This window comes from Rattus norvegicus, chromosome 19 (genome assembly GCF_021556685.1).
Source record: "Rattus norvegicus strain SHRSP/BbbUtx chromosome 19, alternate assembly SHRSP_T2T, whole genome shotgun sequence".
Lineage (NCBI taxonomy): Eukaryota > Metazoa > Chordata > Mammalia > Rodentia > Muridae > Rattus > Rattus norvegicus.
Genome location: NC_141552.1, coordinates 70,582,627 through 70,602,859, shown reverse-complemented (window position 1 = coordinate 70,602,859; position 20,233 = coordinate 70,582,627). Strand labels below are relative to the sequence as shown.

At 43.1% G+C, this 20,233-nt stretch overlaps 1 protein-coding gene across 30 annotated transcripts in view; it reads right to left on the bottom strand.

The window, feature by feature from the left end:
• Positions 1–20,233, bottom strand: part of Pard3 (par-3 family cell polarity regulator) — a 549,750-nt gene that overhangs the window by 325,704 nt on the left and 203,813 nt on the right. For all 30 annotated transcript variants that reach the window (XM_087595246.1, XM_087595248.1, XM_087595247.1 and 27 more), the window contains one exon: positions 7,206–7,386. In XM_087595246.1, coding sequence (XP_087451372.1) covers positions 7,206–7,386 — 181 coding nt within the window. The remainder of the gene's footprint in view (positions 1–7,205; positions 7,387–20,233) is intronic.

Sequence of the window (20,233 nt, the reverse complement as noted above, 5' to 3'; positions counted from 1 at the left end):
ACATTTTAATTAAGCGTGATAATAGGCTGCATAACCTAGCAGAGCTTTGAGACGCCCTTCGGTCACGGACTTTTCCAGATTACCGTTGGTCCGAGCTGCCCTGACTGATCCAGTTGTAATTTTCCATCTTTAAACATGAGAATTAACTTTAAAAAAGAAAAAAATCATTATTATCCTCACTACTTGTAAACTCTTCCCATACATAGCCTCATCATCTGCTTTGTGTATATACTGAGACATAAGCACGTTTATGAATCATAAGATAACGATATACACACATATATCAAATGATTAATAGGCAACTACCAAAAAGGCATAAAAAGACACCTAGTGGACAGCGGTACAACTGCAAGGTGGCAGCTTACTCTTGTGACAGCTGTTTGCTACTTCACACTTAAACCAGGTGTGGTGGTTTATACCTTTAATCCTAGCTCTCTGCAGGAAGGGGCAGCCAAATCTCTGCACTGGAGGCCAGCCTAGTCTACAGAGTGAGTTCTAGGATAGCCAGTGCTACATGTCTTGAAAAGTGAAAGAAAGGGTTGAGGAGAAAAAAGGAAAGTAGCTGTGAAGCCCTAGAACACACAGGTGTGTAGGGTACAGACACCTGCAGCTGTGGAGCCCTAGAACACACAGGTGTGTAAGGTGCAGACATCTGCAGCTGTGAAGCCCTAGACTGCAGATACCTGCAGCTGTGGAGCCCTAGAACACACCTGTATGTAGGGTACAGACACATGCAACTGTGAATTCCTAAAGCACACAGATATATAGGGTACAGATACATGCAGCTGTGAAGGCCTAGAATAGATGGTGTGGAGGGTACAGACACATGAAGCTGTGAATCTCCAAAACACACAGGTGTGTAGGGTGCAGACACCTGCAGCTGTGAAGCCCTAGACTGCAGATACCTGCAGCTGTGGAGCCCTAGACTGCAGATACCTGCAGCTGTGAAGCCCTAGACTGCAGATACCTGCAGCTGTGGAGCCCTAGAACACACCTGTATGTAGGGTACAGACACATGCAGCTGTGAATCCCTAAAGCACACAGATGTGTAGGGTACAGATACATGCAGCTGTGAAGCCCTAGAATAGATGGTGTGGAGGGTACAGACACATGAAGCTGTGAATCCCTAAAACACACAGGTGTGTAGGGTACAGACACATGCAGCTGTAGGCCCTAGAATAGATGGTGTATAGGGTACACATACATCCCAGACATTTCAGAGAGAATGGGAGGGAGGAAGTCAATGAGGGAACCCACAGTATGATGGGATTTAAGAACAAATGAAACCAACAGTTTGCACTTATAACAAGAGGCAGAAACAGCAGGATGGTGAGGTGGGGAGCAAGGGCAATTCTAGATTCAGTTCAGCTTTCAAATAATATAAGTAGACATTGAAAGGACACGTCAAATGCAGAATGCTGAAAGACCTTTACTATAAAACATCTATTTCCTAAGGAGGTTTTCTGCAGCACATCTGAGCACTCTACTATGCACCCACACTTCTGCCCTCACCAGCCACCATGTAATCATACATAATTAAGACTCTTTATGGAGCAGAAAGATGTTGGTCTGTCTGTGGGCGCTGCAGTTTTGATGAGAAATGTCCACGGGAAGCCATGCGATGCAATCGAGGCTCACCAGCACTGCTAGGAAACCTTAGAACCTTCTAGAAGCAGAGATTGCAGAGAAGCAGGTCATAAGGAATCAAGCCCTCAAAAGGTATTATCAGACCTTAACCCATATTCTCTTCTAGTTTACTTCCTGGCAGTTATAACGCATTCACTGAACTCCTGCCATGATTCACAGTGAGATCCACAGGCCCAAGCAGCAAGATGAGATAACTCTAAACTGAATCCATGAGCTGGAATAAATAATTTGATCAGTTACGGACACTGGTTATCTTTGGTGCTTGTGAGTGATCGAAATCTCCCTCTCATGGTGGGCAATAAATTGATAAATAATTGAAAATCAATAGAAAAAAATTTAAAAACAAAATGACTTTGACTTTCAGGGACATTTTCATCCTTTGAAATGTCACCCCACAGAGACCGTTAGTTACATCTAGAAGTGGAGGAGGTCACAACAACAAAAGCTTTCGCTCACCCAGTCACTGGGAATGACTCAGTGGTTCTGAGACAGAAGAGAGATCTCCATCTGGCCACAAGAGCCGAATAGGATCAAACAAAACAGGGGTCGCAAAACTACTCTGGGTGTTCGAAAATATTGTTCTGAGAACTATAAATAAGCAAACATATCCTCAAGAAAAAACAAACAAGAGATCTATGTCAAATGCAGCAGAGAAAGAGATTTGATGTGCAGGCTTCCAAGCAGACAGAGTAAACCACAATATGTGTAGGACAGGAATTAAACAATAAAGGTTTGAGCACCAGATGCAACAGGAGACAAAATAAAAAGATACTTTGTATATTTACAATTCTACAGTGTGTACTGAAACACTTTCATGTAGTTGTATGTGACAACTTCCTTCATAAAGGATAGAGCACCAGATGCAACAGAAGACAAAAGACGCAACAGAAGATGGAAACAAAAAGATACTTTGTATATTTACTATTGTACAATGTGTACTGAAACACTTTCATGTATTTGTATGTGGCAACATACTTCATAAAGGATCGAACATCCGATGCAACAGAAGACAAAAGACGCAACAGAAGATGGAAACAAAAAGATACTTTGTATATTTACTATTGTACAATGTGTACTGAAACACTTTCATGTATTTGTATGTGACAACATACTTCATAAAGGATCGAACATCCGATGCAACAGAAGACAAAAGACGCAACAGAAGATGGAAACAAAAAGATACTTTGTATATTTACTATTGTACAGTGTGTACTGAAACGCTTTCATGTAGGTGTGTGTGTGTGTGTGTGTGTGTGTGTGTGTGTGTGTGTGTAAAACAACACACTTCTTATTGCCATTGAAAAAGGCTTTCTACCTCAAGATAGCCATGACAACACAAACATCACAGATTTTCAGGTGCAAACAACCATTGCTCAATTTGATAGAAAGACAGCATAATCAGGCATATAGAGTCGAGTCCCATAAAAAAAAGGAAGATCAAATCAGGCCCTCCAGGTCAAGAAAACTTTAATCATTAAAGACAAGAAATGATGGAAAAATGATTGTGCAGTGGAGAAATCGTTGAGGCAGGAATGGTAATCTATGACGTGTAGCAGACGTGGAAGGAGAGAGAACTTTCTGTAGAAGGAACCAGTTCCACATGACTTGCCTCTAATTTCAAAAGCAACTTCTGAAGAAACCTGTGGTTCATCTCAGGAATACATGACATGGAGACCCGATGCGTGACCTGAATCCTACCAGATCAGTCTGTCCTAGGGGGAACCAGAATGGTCTACCAGAAGGCCAGAATTACATGTGAGGGTAACAGGCACAAAAAGACAATGTTTCTCATGCTATTGGACTGTTGATCACACACAGAGCAAAGCATCTTTATAGTACATACGTTAAGAGGCGTGTGTGTGTGTGTGTGTGTGTGTGTGTGTGTGTGCGCGCGCGCGTGTGTGTGTGTGTCTGTGCTAGTGTGCTATGAGACTAGAGTGTAGCACTGTGGAAGAGGACAAGCCGAGCATGTAGAAGACCACTGAGGCAATAAGCAAAAGTACTTCTCACCCACATGAATAAAAGCAAGACCCTAATATTCATTCTATCTATAATTGACTTGGAAAAACTGATGCCATCCAGGAAGTGCAAAGGTACATTTGAATCAAGTATCTGGAAATGCGGCAAATTAACCAATAAAGATGCTGTGGCATGTACGTCTGCCAGTTCTCAGCAACGATTCTTTTCTTAGATTTAAAGACCTAAGCTATGGTTGTGCCTTAAGCACACATGTGCTATTATTTTAGCTCGTTCCGCCTGTTGCCAAGTGATAAACATGGGGAAAGCGACGTGGGAATTTTCCTATGGGCTTCGTGTTTTAAAAGCCTGTGATCTTCAAACGTCCTTCATACAACACAGTGTCCAGAGCCTCAGTGGGGAGGAGGCTGCCCCGTGTGTACATGTCGTGGTGCTTCCTGGGTAAGGCAGCAATGTGACTTTGAAGGATATCAGCGGGATGATCACAGATGAGAGTCTGCCAGCCAGCGATGCCCTGGCCACCTCCGCCTTACCTGGTATGCTTTGAAGCCTCGTATGTCTTGATTGTGAAGTACGCAGATGTATTTTACTCTATTTTCCCACAGAGGAGCGATGTGACCAGGCAAATATGAAAGTGCTTACAACGTAAATTGTCACATAGCGATTGCTGGCTGTGAAACGGGAAACTCAGAAAAAGAAGTGCGCTTCTTTGTGATACTGAGTTACCATTAGGAAAAGATAATTTGTTTGTTTTTTCCTCGTGGTGTTTAAACATCGTCCTTTGGAACAAACAATGTGGTGCAAGCAGCTAGCCACCGTCGCCTGACAGCCCATCTTCTCTGCCAAATCGATCATTAGGTTTGGCGATTTTCACCTGCTCCCCCAGTTTGTGTTTTAACAGGTAACAGGCATGATCCTGCTCTTACTGGCTCCATAGCGAGCTCCCAGCAGCCCTTTGTTAACGCAGCGCCCCTCTCTGCGATACCTCAACAGTGCAATCACTCTATGCACAATCCACTGTTTTTTTTAAACTGTCAATTTGGTTCGCACCATGGGAGACCAGCTTAGCTTCAATGAAGCATTAGTGTAAGAGTCAGTGTATATAAGTCTTATATGTAAGCCCATAATACAGCACTAAGCACACTCAACAATGATTAACTGAGTTCTACACTCAAAAGCAGAACCCAGAAACTGTAGGAATTTTGTTAAAATGCCTGGGGAGACTCTCAAGTGGGTATAGGTTGAGATACGAGGCACCGGAGTCCTCTTCCCATTGGGTTAGATCGTCCAACCTTTGCGATAGGCCGGAAAGGAGAACACTCCGTTTATAAACAAACAATGTTGGAGACGTGGCAACCAGAGTGGAGAGAAGCTAAGAACTTCTTGCCCTGAGCCTGTGAACATGGTGGCATTTCGGGTGGATCGGTACGTGTTGGGCAAAAATCACCAAAGATATAAAACAAAATGCCTGACACCCTATAAAACAACTTCTGACGGAATACTGGTTTTCATTATGCAGAAGTAAAATATTCACTATCAACCCTGCAATTAGCTAGAAAATTACAATAATTACAGCAATTTTGTATCCCATCTCCAGTCTAATTAATAGATATATGACCTTGTCAACATGTAATAATCAGAATGCATCCACAACAAGGCTGTGGATGCTGAACAGAGCTTACTCAGTGAGGAGGCAATTACTTGAAATTCTGGGAATAGCATTTGTATGCCATGCTCTATTTGAACAGCTCAAAGCAAATACAATAGGATGGAATCTGTGGTTTCAATATATATTTAAATCAGATCCAAAAAAAAATAACATGTTAATATCAGCTAACTGTTAAAAGGCTGGATCACTCAGCCAAAGTCTTCTCTATCTTTGAACAAATCTTTAAGTAGAATCTCTATATTCTCAGATAAGGAAAAATCCGAGATCAAAAGGGAAAGGTGGAACAGCCAGACAGCTAAGCCTTGAAGGCACTTATTGCATGAGCCTGGTAATAGGAACTCAATCTGAAAACCCACATAAAGGTGACAGAGAAAATAAGCTTCAAGATGTGTTCCTCTGACCTCTGTATATGTGCTATGGCACATGGGCCCACATGTACACAGCATTCATATGAAGACACAGTAAGAGTTAAAAAAACACAAAAAACAAAACAAACAACAACAAAAAAAAAACCTAGGGGAATTTACTTTATGGTATAATCTTTTAATAAATATTACTTTTTCTGTAAATTCTAAAAACTATCAAATTAGTAATACCTTAAAAGTTAAGAGAACATTTCAGGAGAAAAAAATGATAATTTTACAACAAGATTTGGTGGGGAACCAAGGATGTCAGTGAACAGTAAAGAGTTTGACATTTATCTTACTTCGTTTCATTTTCTGTAGAGATTTCTTTTATTTTATGCAGGGTCTCTGAGAGAATTATGAGGTCTTTTCTTTTCATTCTTTGAGTCTTGAGTGCTTAGTTTTCGACTCAGATCCAAGCTGCCTGCATATTTTAAACTTCTAGCTGAAGTTGACATAGATAAGACAAAAAGCAAGAGGCGAACAAGAGAGGAGGCACACACAGCTTAGCTTACAAACAGGCAGAACCAAGTTGTTGAAATGCAACCGACCACACCAGCAAGGGGAGAAAAAGGAATCAGAGTACATCCGAAAGAATAAAATACACATTCTAAGTAATCACCCATGTTGCGTTTTAGATACTATGTAACCGACTATAGAAAAACATTTGCTCTCGGTCAGTAAAACCTCACCAAGTACTCTATCTGAGGTAACTGAGGGGATCTTAAGCAGAGATGCCTAAAGAAAGATACATGGACTTTAAATTTATTTCTTTGACGAAGGAATGTGGGTGTGGCAGGGTCCCATTACAGGTAGGACTCATAAGTGTTTCTGCCTGCTTCCTGACAGCAGGATTAGAGGCGTAAGTCACCACCATGCCTTACCTGAGTTACAACCTGAACAGTACCTGCTGTTAAATGCAGCTCGGCTCTGAAATTTTATAAACATGTATTATTTCTAGCAAAAACATCTCACTTTTCTAAGTAAACTGCCCAGAATTGGTTATGGAATTCTTCAAACAGATATCCTGAGACTAAGGGTCCCCCCCTAGCACGTGACACATCATAGACTGTGTCCCTAACTTGCCTGGAGGCTTGAATTCCCTCTCTCCCAAAACCCCTGCAGACATCTTTGGTGCCAAGGTCTCTTCTTCACTAGGTCTCATGAAATACATGGGCTGTGAGTCGAGGCTACGATGGGGCGGACTACGAGAAGCCTTTGGTTGTTTCTATTTACAAAGACAGAGCAGGGTTGCGTACTGTAATCTGTCTTCATTTACCCTTGGCGAGCAACCACAAGTCTCTACTATAGACAAAGCTAACCCCGTCTATGAACAAGTTCATAACTGCTGGCTTCTTGTGTAAAAGATACTGGCCCGGGGTTCAAACTGTTAACCAGTGTCTGATAAACACAAAGAATTCCATTTGTAGGAGCAAAGGCAGATAAAGAAGCTGGGGGTAGCTGAGAATTAGGATGAAACGAGCGGAATACAGAAAACTCTCACTTACTTGCCCGAAGGACTGAAGGCGTGACCTCAATTTCACTTGTGGTTTGATAAGGCCGAAAAGCAGAAACATTGTTGGTGCCCAGCTCACTGCCGAATATCTCTGGACTCTGGGTTCCCGTGGAGCTGGCACTCGTACCATCTCCTCCATGGTGGGGATCCTGCTCATCAAACACTGCTACCAGCTGGAAATGACAGGAAAAAAAAATGGCACTTGTGAATGAAGGCATGGAAATCACTACGAAAGGCTCCACCATGCTGAGGCAAACCTAGGAGAAAATACCGACAGCAATGTATCCAAGAATGCTAGCTTTTTAGGAAGCCCAACCTCAGTGAAACATTGTTTCCCTGAGGCTTGATGCTCCAGTCACATGTTTCTAGGAAGTGAGTTTCACCATCTAAAATGTCACAGGTAAAAATACAGTAAGAAATCCCAGAAAGGAAGGGTAGGAATGCATTTAAATCTTCTCTACACAGACATGCTACTGAGTATAAGGAAGATCTATATACACGTGTGTGTACATGTATGTTTTCTTTGCCTTCTTTCGTTTTCTCACCCCGAAGGGTCTCAAGTTGCCCAGGCTAGCCTTCAGCTTGCTGAGCACAGGGATGATGTCTTTCGCTTCCTATTTCTCGGTCCTGGATTACAAGACTAACCCACCATATCCTGTGATGCTGAAGACTGAACCAGGCCCCCTTACTACGTGCTAGGCAGATGCTCTACCAGCTGAGCTATGTCCCCAGCCTCGTGTGTGTGTCCATATTTGAATGCACACAATATATGCTTCTCTTCGAATGTGAGGACGGGGATATTTAAAAATATACTCCTTTCTCATCATTACTGCATAAAACTTAAAGAAAGGCCAGTGAAATGAGTCACAGGCAAGAGTTTGATAAAAAGGGTGGGGAGGGACAAAGACAGAGACAGAGAGAGACAGAGAGAGGCAGAGAGAGAGGATGCGAGTAGACAAGACAATAGGAGGGAAAGGACTTGCTTCTGAGTAGCTTTGCACGTCAGAGGCAATGATTGTGATTCATTGGCTAAGACACAAACAAGCAACTGAAGTCAGCTATCTGCCAGGACAGCAACACAAGGCAGCGACTCTGAGGACTTAGCAACAACACAGATAATCCCGACCATTCTGCAAACAAATACATGAACACACTAAGTGGGATAAAACAGAAACCATCTAGATTCACTGTGGAAAAAAAAAAAAAACACTATTTCTACTGTTTAAAATAAAGCTAACTACAAAAGGATGGTCATATACTTGCTATTCCAGGGAGGCAATTTACTTCGTGCGTGCCCATAGTCTAGCAACTCCCACTCTACTCACAAATGCACAGATCAGGAATGAACAAAAGCGTGAAAATATTTTGGATGGCGAAAGCCAATATTTTCACTGTCAGAAACAGCAGTTGCTGAAAGGGAGAAGCTGGAAGGAGCTCTGTGGTGTTAAACTGGAACTGGGGCTCCGGAGAAACTCATGGCTCCCATGAGTAAGCCACCCCCACCCCCAGAACACCACTTCATTTCTGTGAACACCACCAGAGGTTCCTAGAGAATGCCTGAGCTGACCTGGATGAATAAGCCAATCACTGGATGTGGGCCATTAATCAATAACACCGCAAGTACCAGATGTATGAGGCCGTTGTTGGCAAAACCAAGGCATACCATTGATCACTAAGCTTTTCTATGGAACATAACATACCCTACAATGATAAAATATACCATATATAATGTACTGCTATAATTGTTCGTGACCGGCAACGTAGTATGACAACATAGTAGGTTCTTTCACACCAACAAACGAGGAAAGCATTATGCTATGACCTCACTGAGATAATGAGAATTCCTAGATCTACTGTGGTCTACTGGGTAGCCGGTGAGAAAGATCTTATGGTGGTGGGCAGCTACTGGTGGCCGGGCACACAGAGAGGTAGTGTGTATGAGTGTTACAGATGGATCTCCTAGATCAAGTCGAAGAGGTCCCAGCCTTGAGAAGCAATAGCATCCTGGAATCAATGAGCACACTTCATGCCCAGATCTGTTTCTAATGTCATTTGCTAGTAAGGCAAGGTGTCTTGAAAAACAGCTGCTTGACAGGGGATCAGAGAAAACGCACATTGATTGTGAAGGCCTAGCAATGCTGAGAGCAAGGAAGTGTTGGAAACAGAGGAAGCACATCAAAAGGAAGCAGATACAGCCGAAATTCCCTGTCCCCTACAACCAAAGCTCAGGACCAAGTAAATAATTCCACCCGGGAGATTACATTTGCAAAACAACACATCTGAGAATCTGTGATGGTGTCAAAAATGGTGGAAAGCTGAGACCTGTAGAATCCAAATGATAAAGACAAGAGTGGGGTCGGGGCATGGCTCGTTGGTAGGTGGCTTCCCTAGGATGCTCAGTGCCCCCTCATTTCATTCCCAGCATTACAGAAACAAGGCATAGTGGCAAAATCCTGCCATCCCAGTACTGTGGAGGTAGAGGCAGGAGAATCAGAAATTCAAGGTCATCCTTGACTAGACATCAAGGACACTGGTCTGGGCTACATAAGTCTCTCTCTATTTCACAAGTAAATAAATAGATAAATGGATGGATAAGAATAAACAAATAAGAAGCAATGTGGGTATAAATTATCATTAGGAACATTCGTAGAAATAATTGTCACAGCGAAATCTACCAGTAGATTGGTACTTCTATCGATGTTACAGGATGAAAAGATAAAGAGAAGCAGGATAATTGCCCATCTCAATAAAGGCCTCTGCCTACAACTGACATGCTTCATCCTTGGCTACAGAGTAAGTTGAGGACCAGCCTGGGCTATATAAGACCCAGTCTTTAAAAAAAAAAAATCAATAACAACGATGGATGAATGAACAATATTGGAAATAAAGTCGTCATTAGGAAATCCATAGAAATAATTCTTTCCAACAAAACCTACCAATGGGTGCCAAAATGGACGGCGAGAATAAAGAGATACCAAATGTTTGCCTGTCTCAAAAGGCTCCCCACATTACATGTCTGTCTCAACCAAAAGAGGAAAGGTTAAGTTACCGCTGCCATGGAGAGGGTGGACAGGCATGACTCTGTACATAAAATCCGCAGTGATCAGAGCGCCACCCCTGAGAAGGACAGAAGGCCATTTGTGTGGCTGCTGTTCCCGCCAAACATGTGTCGCTTCAACTGAATCATAAAATATCAGGTAAAACTAAATGGAAGGGCATTCCACAACGCAAAGATTACTCTGAACCACAGTACGATAGTCATGAAGACCGGGGAAATATGACAAAATCATGTAAACAGGAAATCCCAGAAAAAAATAAGAAGTGCTTATGATGGTATCCTCTGCTGGATCTAGGAAAAGTCTAACCCAGATGGGTAAAATCTAAAGGAACTTTGAAAATCAGCTGACACGTGAGCTGAAGGTGGGTTGATATTGACAACGACTGCCTCTGATTATAGGTGATGCAGAAGTTCATTCAGGAGCTGATGAAGGGATCTGGAAACATCGGGTAGCTATCTCCAAATTCTTATGAAATTTATAATTTATCTCAGATGAAAGTTTTCAACTGTCAGTTGTAGTCACAAAATACTACAAAAGATGTCACTCTGGTTCTCCTCGGAACTAGCACAGTCAACCAGGGCTGTGACTGAAAGGAACCGTCTGTCCTACTGAGGTATTGCAAGGTCCACGCTCTGTAATTAAGAGATGGGGGGGGGGGAGTACATTCACAAAAATGTGAGCTGCACTCCCTCATTGCCTAGACAGGTTTACCATCTTAAACAAGTACCTGCTCCTACCCTCGTGTCACGGAGACAGGCAGAGAAACAGGAAGCCGGGAACTGTGCTCTGATGCACTGTGCGAGGAACTGACTAGTCCACTGGGACTTCAAAGGAAGATGAGCCTTGTAATAAACAATAGGAAAATATCCTTGAGAGCTAAAACAACAGGGAAGGTGTGTGTAGGTGTACTCCCAAGTTTCCAAATTGTAATTAAGTCTTGTCCTCCCGGTGTGCCTGGTAGATCCCTCTGCATCAGAAGCACAGAAGTCTCCTGACGATGAAGATCAGGGTACTCTTTCTGAAAACAGATCCTTCCAGAGCTATGCTCCTGATGACATATCCATTGTGACTTTGCTCTGGTAGCATGAGAGCAGTGTGAAGAACTCACGAACAGAGACTGGAGAGATGGCTCAGTGGTTAAGAGCACTGACTGCTCTTCCCGAGGTCCTGAGTTCAAATCCCAGCAACCACAAGGTGGCTCTCAACCATCTGTAATGAGATCTGATTCCCCCTTCTGGTGTGTCTCAAGTATACTTATATATAATAAATAAATCTTTTTTATTAAAAAAAAAAAGAACACATGAAAAAAATGAGCATGGCTCTGATTGAATAAAACTTTATAAAAATAGGTAGTAGACACAATTTGATATGTGGTCATGGCTTTATGACCCTCCACACAAGGGATTCCTGTCTTTCTGTTGCCATTCAACTTTAAAGTTTAAATTTCCAAATAAAGTCAGTCAATGGTATATCTGTAACCCTGACAAGCTAACAACACCCATTTTTGGGTTGGTTATCAGAACGCAGGATTCCTACATTGATTTAAATATCATATTCTATACACGCTGTATGGCTTAATATGCATTTTTAAGCTATCAATTTTTGACATTTTGTTGCTTAATTGGAGATAATTAAAATTCAAGTTTGTTATTAACTATGAGATATTTTCTCAAGAATCTAGTCCTTTCTGAAAAGTGAAAAATGGAGACAAAAAATTACAAACGAGTCTCCAAATGCCCAATATGGAAGTGCTTATACATGTATATTAGTTTCAATAATTATCTCCAGCATTTTGAGCAAACACAGGATTAAGAAATCTGGACTGTGTCGTGAATAAATGCTACGTGAATCTCGGAGGCAGAATCGCAGTTGGCGATTTGCAATGTGCCAATAACATACAATTTTACAGCTTCCTTTTAAAGCAAATTTTAAGTGCCAGGTGCAGAAATGAAGTAATTTTGTGTTAAATTGGGAAGGATTTATAATTTTAGAAAAGCTACTCTACAAGAATACATACAGAAACACAGCAAGAGAAAAACGGGACCTCCGCAAAAACATCTCAGATTCAAAAAAAAAAAAAAAAAAAACTCCCTGCATGCCCTTCGAAAAAGTAAAAGAAATGTAGTTTAAGTTTCTAAGACGTGACTCAACTCTGTATTTTAGAAGATGCAATCTTCACCACCCATGAACTAGATCGCTCTTTAAGATTCACTTTGAAGTTTGCTTTTTAATTATGCTTGTCTGGAGTGGGAGTGGGGACAAGCATACAGATGGCCTCAAGAGACCGGAAGAGGGTGTTAGCTCCCATGGATGTGGAGTAGTCGTGAGTATCCTGGTATGGTTTTAGGAGCTGAACGGGGGTCCTCTGCAAGAACAGTGCCTGTTCTTAACCACTGAGCCATCTCTCCAGTCCCAAAGGCTGCAATGTAATAGTTACCAGCTAATCTCTCTTCTGTTCCTTGCATCTGATAATACGATGGGGAAAAAAGAAGAAGACCAGCTGAATCTGGTTAATTATGGGATACACTACATGTAAATACACCCTACTCGGTGCCACACATTCCCCACCAGAACCTAGTAAATATACATCGCACATCACTGCAAACTACTCTGATGAGTAAGATTATGAGCAAAGCAGGCAAAAGCAGAGTGGCCAAACCCAGAACTGCATTTAAGAGGAGGTCAGGCTTCTCTGGAGGGTGGCTGGTGCACTGTGAGCCTCCAGTTATCTCCAAATGCTTCCTTATTGGAAGTGGGAAACAGGATGGTAGCTACCCATAGGCAGAACAATGGCCTCACACCAAGACTATCATGTCCACACCTCTCATAGTGAAGGATGCTAAGTTACTTGCCATGACCAATACAACTTTATGGACAGGATTCAGGTTAGTGACCAGAAAACACAGAGGGAACACAGGTGATGTTAAAAACCCCCATCTAGTCAAAGCAGCACGGCGTTATAAAAGATCTCCCGACTTTAGTTGGAGACCTGTGATGGTGGACAGAGATGCTGAGCGCTTGCTTTTTAAGATGACGAGAGAGAGCCTTGAGCCAACGAATGCTGACATCATGAAGAGGCGGGAAAGGATCCCCCACAAGCAACATGAAGGCCGTGTGAAGACTAAGGTCATATCTCTCCATCTGTAACTGCATGTGAGTGAGCACACATAAGCAAGCACACACACGTGAAGCCTCTGTGTGCTTATGTGCACTGTGTGATGTCTCACAGTAAGAAGAAGAAACCAATGTTGACCCAGCAGGCACATCGCTGGTAGATCCTCGTTTAGTATCAAGGTAGTATACATGCATTGTAAATACAAAAGGCTAATGAAAAGCCCAGCTGGCGTGGTTTGAGTCTACACACAAATATGAAGGTTTCTGTTTGAAAGGATCACAAAAGGAAAGGCCACAGACTGGGTAAGGAAGTCTGCTAGAAAAATGTTCAGATCGGCATAAAACCAGGAAATGAAGCTTGACCCTCCCATGGTGTGTGACAATTCTCCTTAACAGAAAAGGAAAGTGGAGACCAAAGAGCTGGGCTATCCAGGGTCCTGGTAAAGTAGGGATGGCTGAAAAGCAAATTTCTTGGACCTTCAATGCTCCATGTTCTCTATCTCCCTGCCTCTGAACATCTCCCTCACTAACAACAGGCCCAACAGCCAGAGTCTGCAAACTCCTGAAGCCTCTAGCTGGGAGTATCTTGATTAACTCACGTCAGTCGATGCAATTCTGAGCTCACCCCCTAAAACTTGCTGATTATATTTGGTGGTCATCAAGATAATCACAAACAATCCGAACGTCATGCTGTCGTGGCTCAGTATTAATCATGGAACTTAAAACGGAGGGAGGGAGGGAGGAAAGAAGGAGGCAGCAGGCTGGTATTTCAACTAAACTAGTCAACAAGCTGGGCAAAAGAATACACGGGAGTCAATGCTAGACTGTGTTGTGAACCGTATAGGCTATGTCAATAATCAAACTTACCTCAGGGCAAGGTCAAACACACACACACACACACACACACACACACACACACACACATACACACACACTTTCCCAACACCTACAGTCCCTGTCATGATATTACTGAACTGTCAGAAGCAAGTGTGGGTGAGTTCACAATGCAGCCTTCTTCCTATGAAAGGAAAGGGCTTTCCTTCCTTCAGGCCCAGGCCTGCCATCATCTTCTCCTGCCTCTGTGATCTGACTTACAAGCCCATAACACAACAGGGTGTGGTGTGATATGAGGCAATCTACACTCCCATCTCTTACACAATACTCCATCTCAAAGCTAGCATGATGATGACCCATGCAGAACCATACCCTGTTACACTATCGGATCTAGTTGGAAAAACCGGAAACATGAAGGAAAGGAGTCTCTTACCAGTTGTACCCTGGACAAAAGAGTCTCTTATCAGTTGTCCAGGGTACAACTGAACAAATTGCTGACAGAAATAATCACTAAGAGCCCTCAAATAAGAGTATCAGATCAGCCAGGGAAACATGCAAAACACCTGACTTTTAATTCAACCTCAAAGGCATATATTTCTCTACAAACAAGACTATGGACCATGCTTCCGGTCAAAACACTTCTTCCCTCCTTGTAACCTAAGTGTAGGAAGAATTTCTGTGACTTTTCTATACCTATGTCTTTAGCCTACATTCTTTACTCATTTGCAACATGTATTTGCAACATGTATAATACAATGTACCCTCTACCCCCATAGCCTGGTTCCCTAAAGGAAATTCGCTATACTACCGTGTGTAGCAAAACATTGTTATTTAATCTTTCAAACACTTTGAACAATTGTAACCTCAAAGGCGGACAAAAATCATATACAGAGCTATCCTTAAACTACAGCTGTCTTGAGGAGACCAGATACAGATATGGTGTTTATTGTCCTTCCCGTGAGTCTATCTCTAGTTACTCCAGTTTCAATCTGTATAAAAGCCTTTTCTTAAAGATTTCAGAAACATGACATCATTTTCCTAACAAACTCCACTCTGTTTCACACTAGCTCATCCTGAAACTCTTTTCTTGATGGATGCAGTTACTCCAGCTTTCCCTCAGTAAAAGTCTCTGAAAGAACTCCCCTGGGCTGTCTGCCTCTGCCTGTTAAGTGCCTGTCTCTCTTTCAAGAGATTATAAAACTAAAGTCGTGATCCTTAGTTAGGAAGACTTGCTGCATTTCTTAAGCTAGTGAAGCTCCCTGAACAGAGAAGCCTGCCTGTTTCACTAGCCAGGGCCACTTCCCTTCTTACCCTCACCACGAAGTTCTCAATGGAGGCTGCACTTGGCAGACTGTACTGGATCAGAGAGCACAGGTGACTTCCATCTATGTCTGGGAACTCAGAGTGTATACAGTCTACCCATGAACATATAGAAAGAAAGGAGATAAGTCACAAAAATTTACTGCCAGTCCAGTCTTATGCACTCTAAAACTTCGGTTTTGTTTTTTATTGTTGGGGGGGGAGGGGTGTAATCAATGCTCAAACACTGTCCACCTCAAATTAGAAATATGAAAAAAATCACTTAGTCCCACATTTTGGAGACTGCGTTTAACCAAGTTTTTAAAAGAGAAGAGAAGAGGAAAGAAAGGTGAACGAGGCTGTTGTTGAGTCAGTCAAGAGAACAAAGTCACAGAAAACCTCAACTGAGTGTCAGGCCTGGGATGAAGCAACAGAGGTCAGCAGAGCATCATTCTGCACTTAATACAAGACAGCACTTTCAGTGCAGAAGACAGCCTGTTTCCAAGGCAACCTGCCACGTATATGGGAAATTCACTTGGGAGTCGGTAAATCCTGCGAGTGCAGAGTTCACTGTTTGAACAAGACACCCACTGGCAACTTAGCTCCCTCTAAAAGCATGACCGGAAAATAAAGAGAAGTTTAACTGCTTCAAAGGATAAAGGAGATTCACACGACTCTATTAAGATGTGGAGATGGGCAGATAAAACGAAAACGGGTGACCTCAGATGAGAAGGAAAAATTGGTTCATTTTCAAGCTCAAAGGCACCGATCATGAGGAGTGGGTGGCAAGCCTGTCCTACTAGTGTTCCGGAGGCTGAGGCAGGAGGATAGTCAAGTACAGACAAGCCACTGCATACAGGTCCAGCCTCAAAACCCCCCAAATGCACCAGAGCATACATTCTATTCAAAGTCCTCACTGAAAGTTGGAGATAACACATACTGAACGGTCAGTGTGCACGCTGACAACCAGGAGTCAATAATAGCAAAAGATGAAAATCCGTCAATTTATTTTATAAAAACCTAAGCCCCCTGTTACATTACAAAATGGCTTTCAGTTTCATTTGCATACAAAAGGAAAGAGAAGAGGGTGGGTTTTAGATATCCGCTGGGGCACAGCCGGATAGCTTCAAACATTTTCTGAAGTGTTTGTTGCTCTGTTCATTGTTTTAGCATCTTCTACAGGCTAGATGAAGATGTCCTTGACATTAGCTTAAATTATCTCTGGTGTACAGTACCATGCTGATTAAATTAGGTTCGTTTTAATCATCTGGCAGGTGTATTCTAAAAGCAACCAAATAATAAAAAATGTTAATCAACTCTTCATTAGTACAACTGGTTTGGCAGTACTTTAAAAGGTAAACACACTGTAAATACTAATTGTGTGCCAGTCCTCCCTCCCACACATATATCCTGGGTAAAAACAATAGCACGCAAGCATCCCGTGTATGTGGTGGGTAAAAACATAATAGCACATGGGCATCACATATATGTAATGGGTAGGAAAGTAAAGACAGCAGCACACAAGCATCCTGTGTATGTGGTAAAAACAAGAACCAATAGCTTACAAGGACTCCATCCAGCTCGCAAGTCACTTACAGCCTTTTGCTGCACTGCAACTCTCCTTAGGAGTAAATGCCACAGAACTTAATGAGTTTACCTAAGGAAAAAAAATCAGAAGCCAGATTTTAAAGGAAACTGATTCCAAGGAAAGCAGGTCTCAGCCTCCCCTTACGTCTCAAAGAGAATGTCCCAGAAGATGACCTGGAACAAGTGTGTTACAGTTTCTCTCACCAAAATGAGTGAGGGGCTGGGAGGTGACGACCGACCAGCTGTGTGGGCCTGAATGTTTTCATTACCAATCCGGGTCTGGTATTAGTGATGAGAAAGGACTTGGGTTGGTTACTGCAAGCGACAAGTGTGCAGGTCCTTGATGAGCTACTATTTACTCAAGAGGAAGTTTCAGGCCTGAGAGTCTGGTCAGAATGTGGTGGCAGCCCCGGGGTTGGCAGCTAAGCCACATAATCTATATCCCAAAGACCACACCATCTCATCAGCATTTTTCCCTGTGGAGGGTTTCAAGGGGTGCAGACAGAGGACCAGAAGAAAAAACATTCAGCGCCGGTTACTCCGATAATGAAGAAGTCACCAGAGCCCAGATTAATAGGAAAGCAGTGGAGTGAAAAGACAATTAAAATGTATAATTATGAAAATGCAGAGCCCAGACTTATTTAAAGGATTTGGCATGTGTGGTACGGGTAGTACCACAGAGGTAGGAATTGCACGCAGGGTTTGGGCTCCCAGTAGGATAGATGGGCGAGGGGCGGAACCCGAGAACACACCAGTGACTAAGCAATCGGCTTATAGAGACCCTGAGAGGAAGAATAGAGGGCTGGGGGGGAATTATCATAATTCTCACGGATATGAGAAGAATGGGGAGCCTCTCAGCCTTGAGTCTGGCTGAAGACTCAGCCAGTTAAAATTCACTGATTCCAGCACGATTAACCCTAGCTGTGAAGGCTGTCAGCACAGAGACTATAGGTCTGTACACAAAACTATTTTCAAAGAAATGTTCACATCCCAGTCAAGGAAGCTGGCTGTAGGTTTAAATATGCAGAACCCCATCGATAGGGCCTTTATGTGCCCCTAAATGTTTTCTAAGGAATCTCCCAAGCAAAACTGTGGACTTTGTTTACATGAGGGGAACCAAAGCTCCGTGAAATTCTGTGCACCCAACAAGGGTGAACGGCTGATGAGAACTTAAGTGACCAGAGAGGCTGAAATGTCACAGGACCAGACCATAATTATAACTTATCTTGGTGAGCCAGGGAGATGGTTCAGTGGATAAGAGTGCTTGCTGGGCGCACATGAAGACATGAGTTCAAGTCCCCCAGAACCATGTAAAAAGCTAGGAGTGACTGTATGTATCTGTAACTCCAAAACCAAAAGCAGCAAGCTTCTATTCAATGAGCGCGCTTGTCTTAAATAAAGTAAGGCAGAGTATAACAGAAGAAAATACGCAAAGGCTTCCTATGGCCACCACAAACACATGCACAGGGTCTGACACACGTGTATATGCACAGCTCGAACTTAAATATATGCACTAAAAATTACTTTCAAGTGAAACAGAACATTATCCTGGACTCTCCTTAGCAACCTTAAAAACCATTCGTTACCCACCTGGGTGTGATCTAACAACATTCTTGTGATCAGGGAAATCCTTTGCAATGCACAGATTCTCTAGCTCCCACCAACCTAAAGAGAAGACAGCATCTGGGGCCTACTATAGCGATTGCCAAATCTCGCTGTATCCTGACTAGCTAATGTTCTCACCAATGTATTTAAAAAAAAAAATGACAATTTATATCTTCATCTATTACCATAAAAACTTCATTAAATGATTGCTATATTGGAACATGGCATTTAGGGTAACGTATATCTGTGTCTCCCCCAAGCCATGGTCAATAAATACTTGGTTCCTCTGGGATGATGGGTATGTTTTTCCTATGCCGTCCCCTTGAGATATCCTAACTTCATGCCTGCAGGTGAATGTTGCACGCCGTACTAACACACAGACTGCCAGGAGGTCAGAGCCCAACTGTTACATAGCAAGACTCCTTAAAAACAGAGCAAATCCCAACAAAGAACCATGAGCAAGTCTAATATAACAAGCCATTAAGCCGGGAACCTTCCCTCAGGAAACGCGCGCGCCAAATTGCTGCTGCTTCAGAACTGACCTCATTCAAATGTGTCAGACGGTAAAATACATTTAAGAAAGTGTCAAATCACGGGAGGGGAAAAGTCACCCAGAAATGGAGATCTCGCCCTGCCTGTGGCAGAGGAACAAGCGGAGTACCGCAGAGCAGAGCTGCCTCTTGCCTTGGTGTTCCTCGCCAAGCGGGATCTGAACTGACCCAGGGACTTAGTAACACACAGCAAGGCTGCACCACCTTTTACAGCACTGCCTGCTGAGCGAAATCGAAGGTTAGGGCTGAAGAGGTGGCACAATCGGCAAAGCGCTAACCCTAGTGTAAAAAGCCAGGCCCGGTGCAGCACATTTGGAATGTCTCAGCTAAGGAGACAGAGACAAGCAGGCCCCTGGTGGCCACTGGCTACCCAGCCTAGACTACTGGGGATCCCCAGACAAGTAAGAGAAACCGCGTTTACGGGGAAAGAAGTAACAGTGGTCAGTGCCTAGAACACCACTCAAGGGCACCCTCTGGCCTCCACAAATACAAGAATAAGGCAGGACTGTGTGTTGCTAAGTCCCTGGGTCAATTCTTGGTGTGTAACCTGCTGGGTTCTTGGGAAACTCAACTCCAATGTCAGGTCAGCTGTTCAGAGGTAGCATTTTCTCCCATGCTCTTAGGAGCTGGACCTGTGACTTCACTGGCCTGGTGTCTACTTAAGAGGTAGCAGGGTGCATCAAATAAATGCAAGCAAGAAACAATGTGATAGCCATGTGATAGCAAGCCCTGTTGACAATGGAGAGTCACGTGGTCACGTGAACTTGTGTGGAGCATGAGGAAGCTATAGGCAGACTGACAGGAAGAGCTGGTCGTGAAGGATGGGAGTCACAGAGGTCAGCTTCAGGCAGGCCTACACAAAGGCAAGATGCACATTCCCCGCCCCGACACCCCATTCCTGAGCAAAGCCTAGAGGACAGAGGGAGAAAGCAAGCTGAGTGTCTTCTCCCTTTACACTGGATACAGTTGAC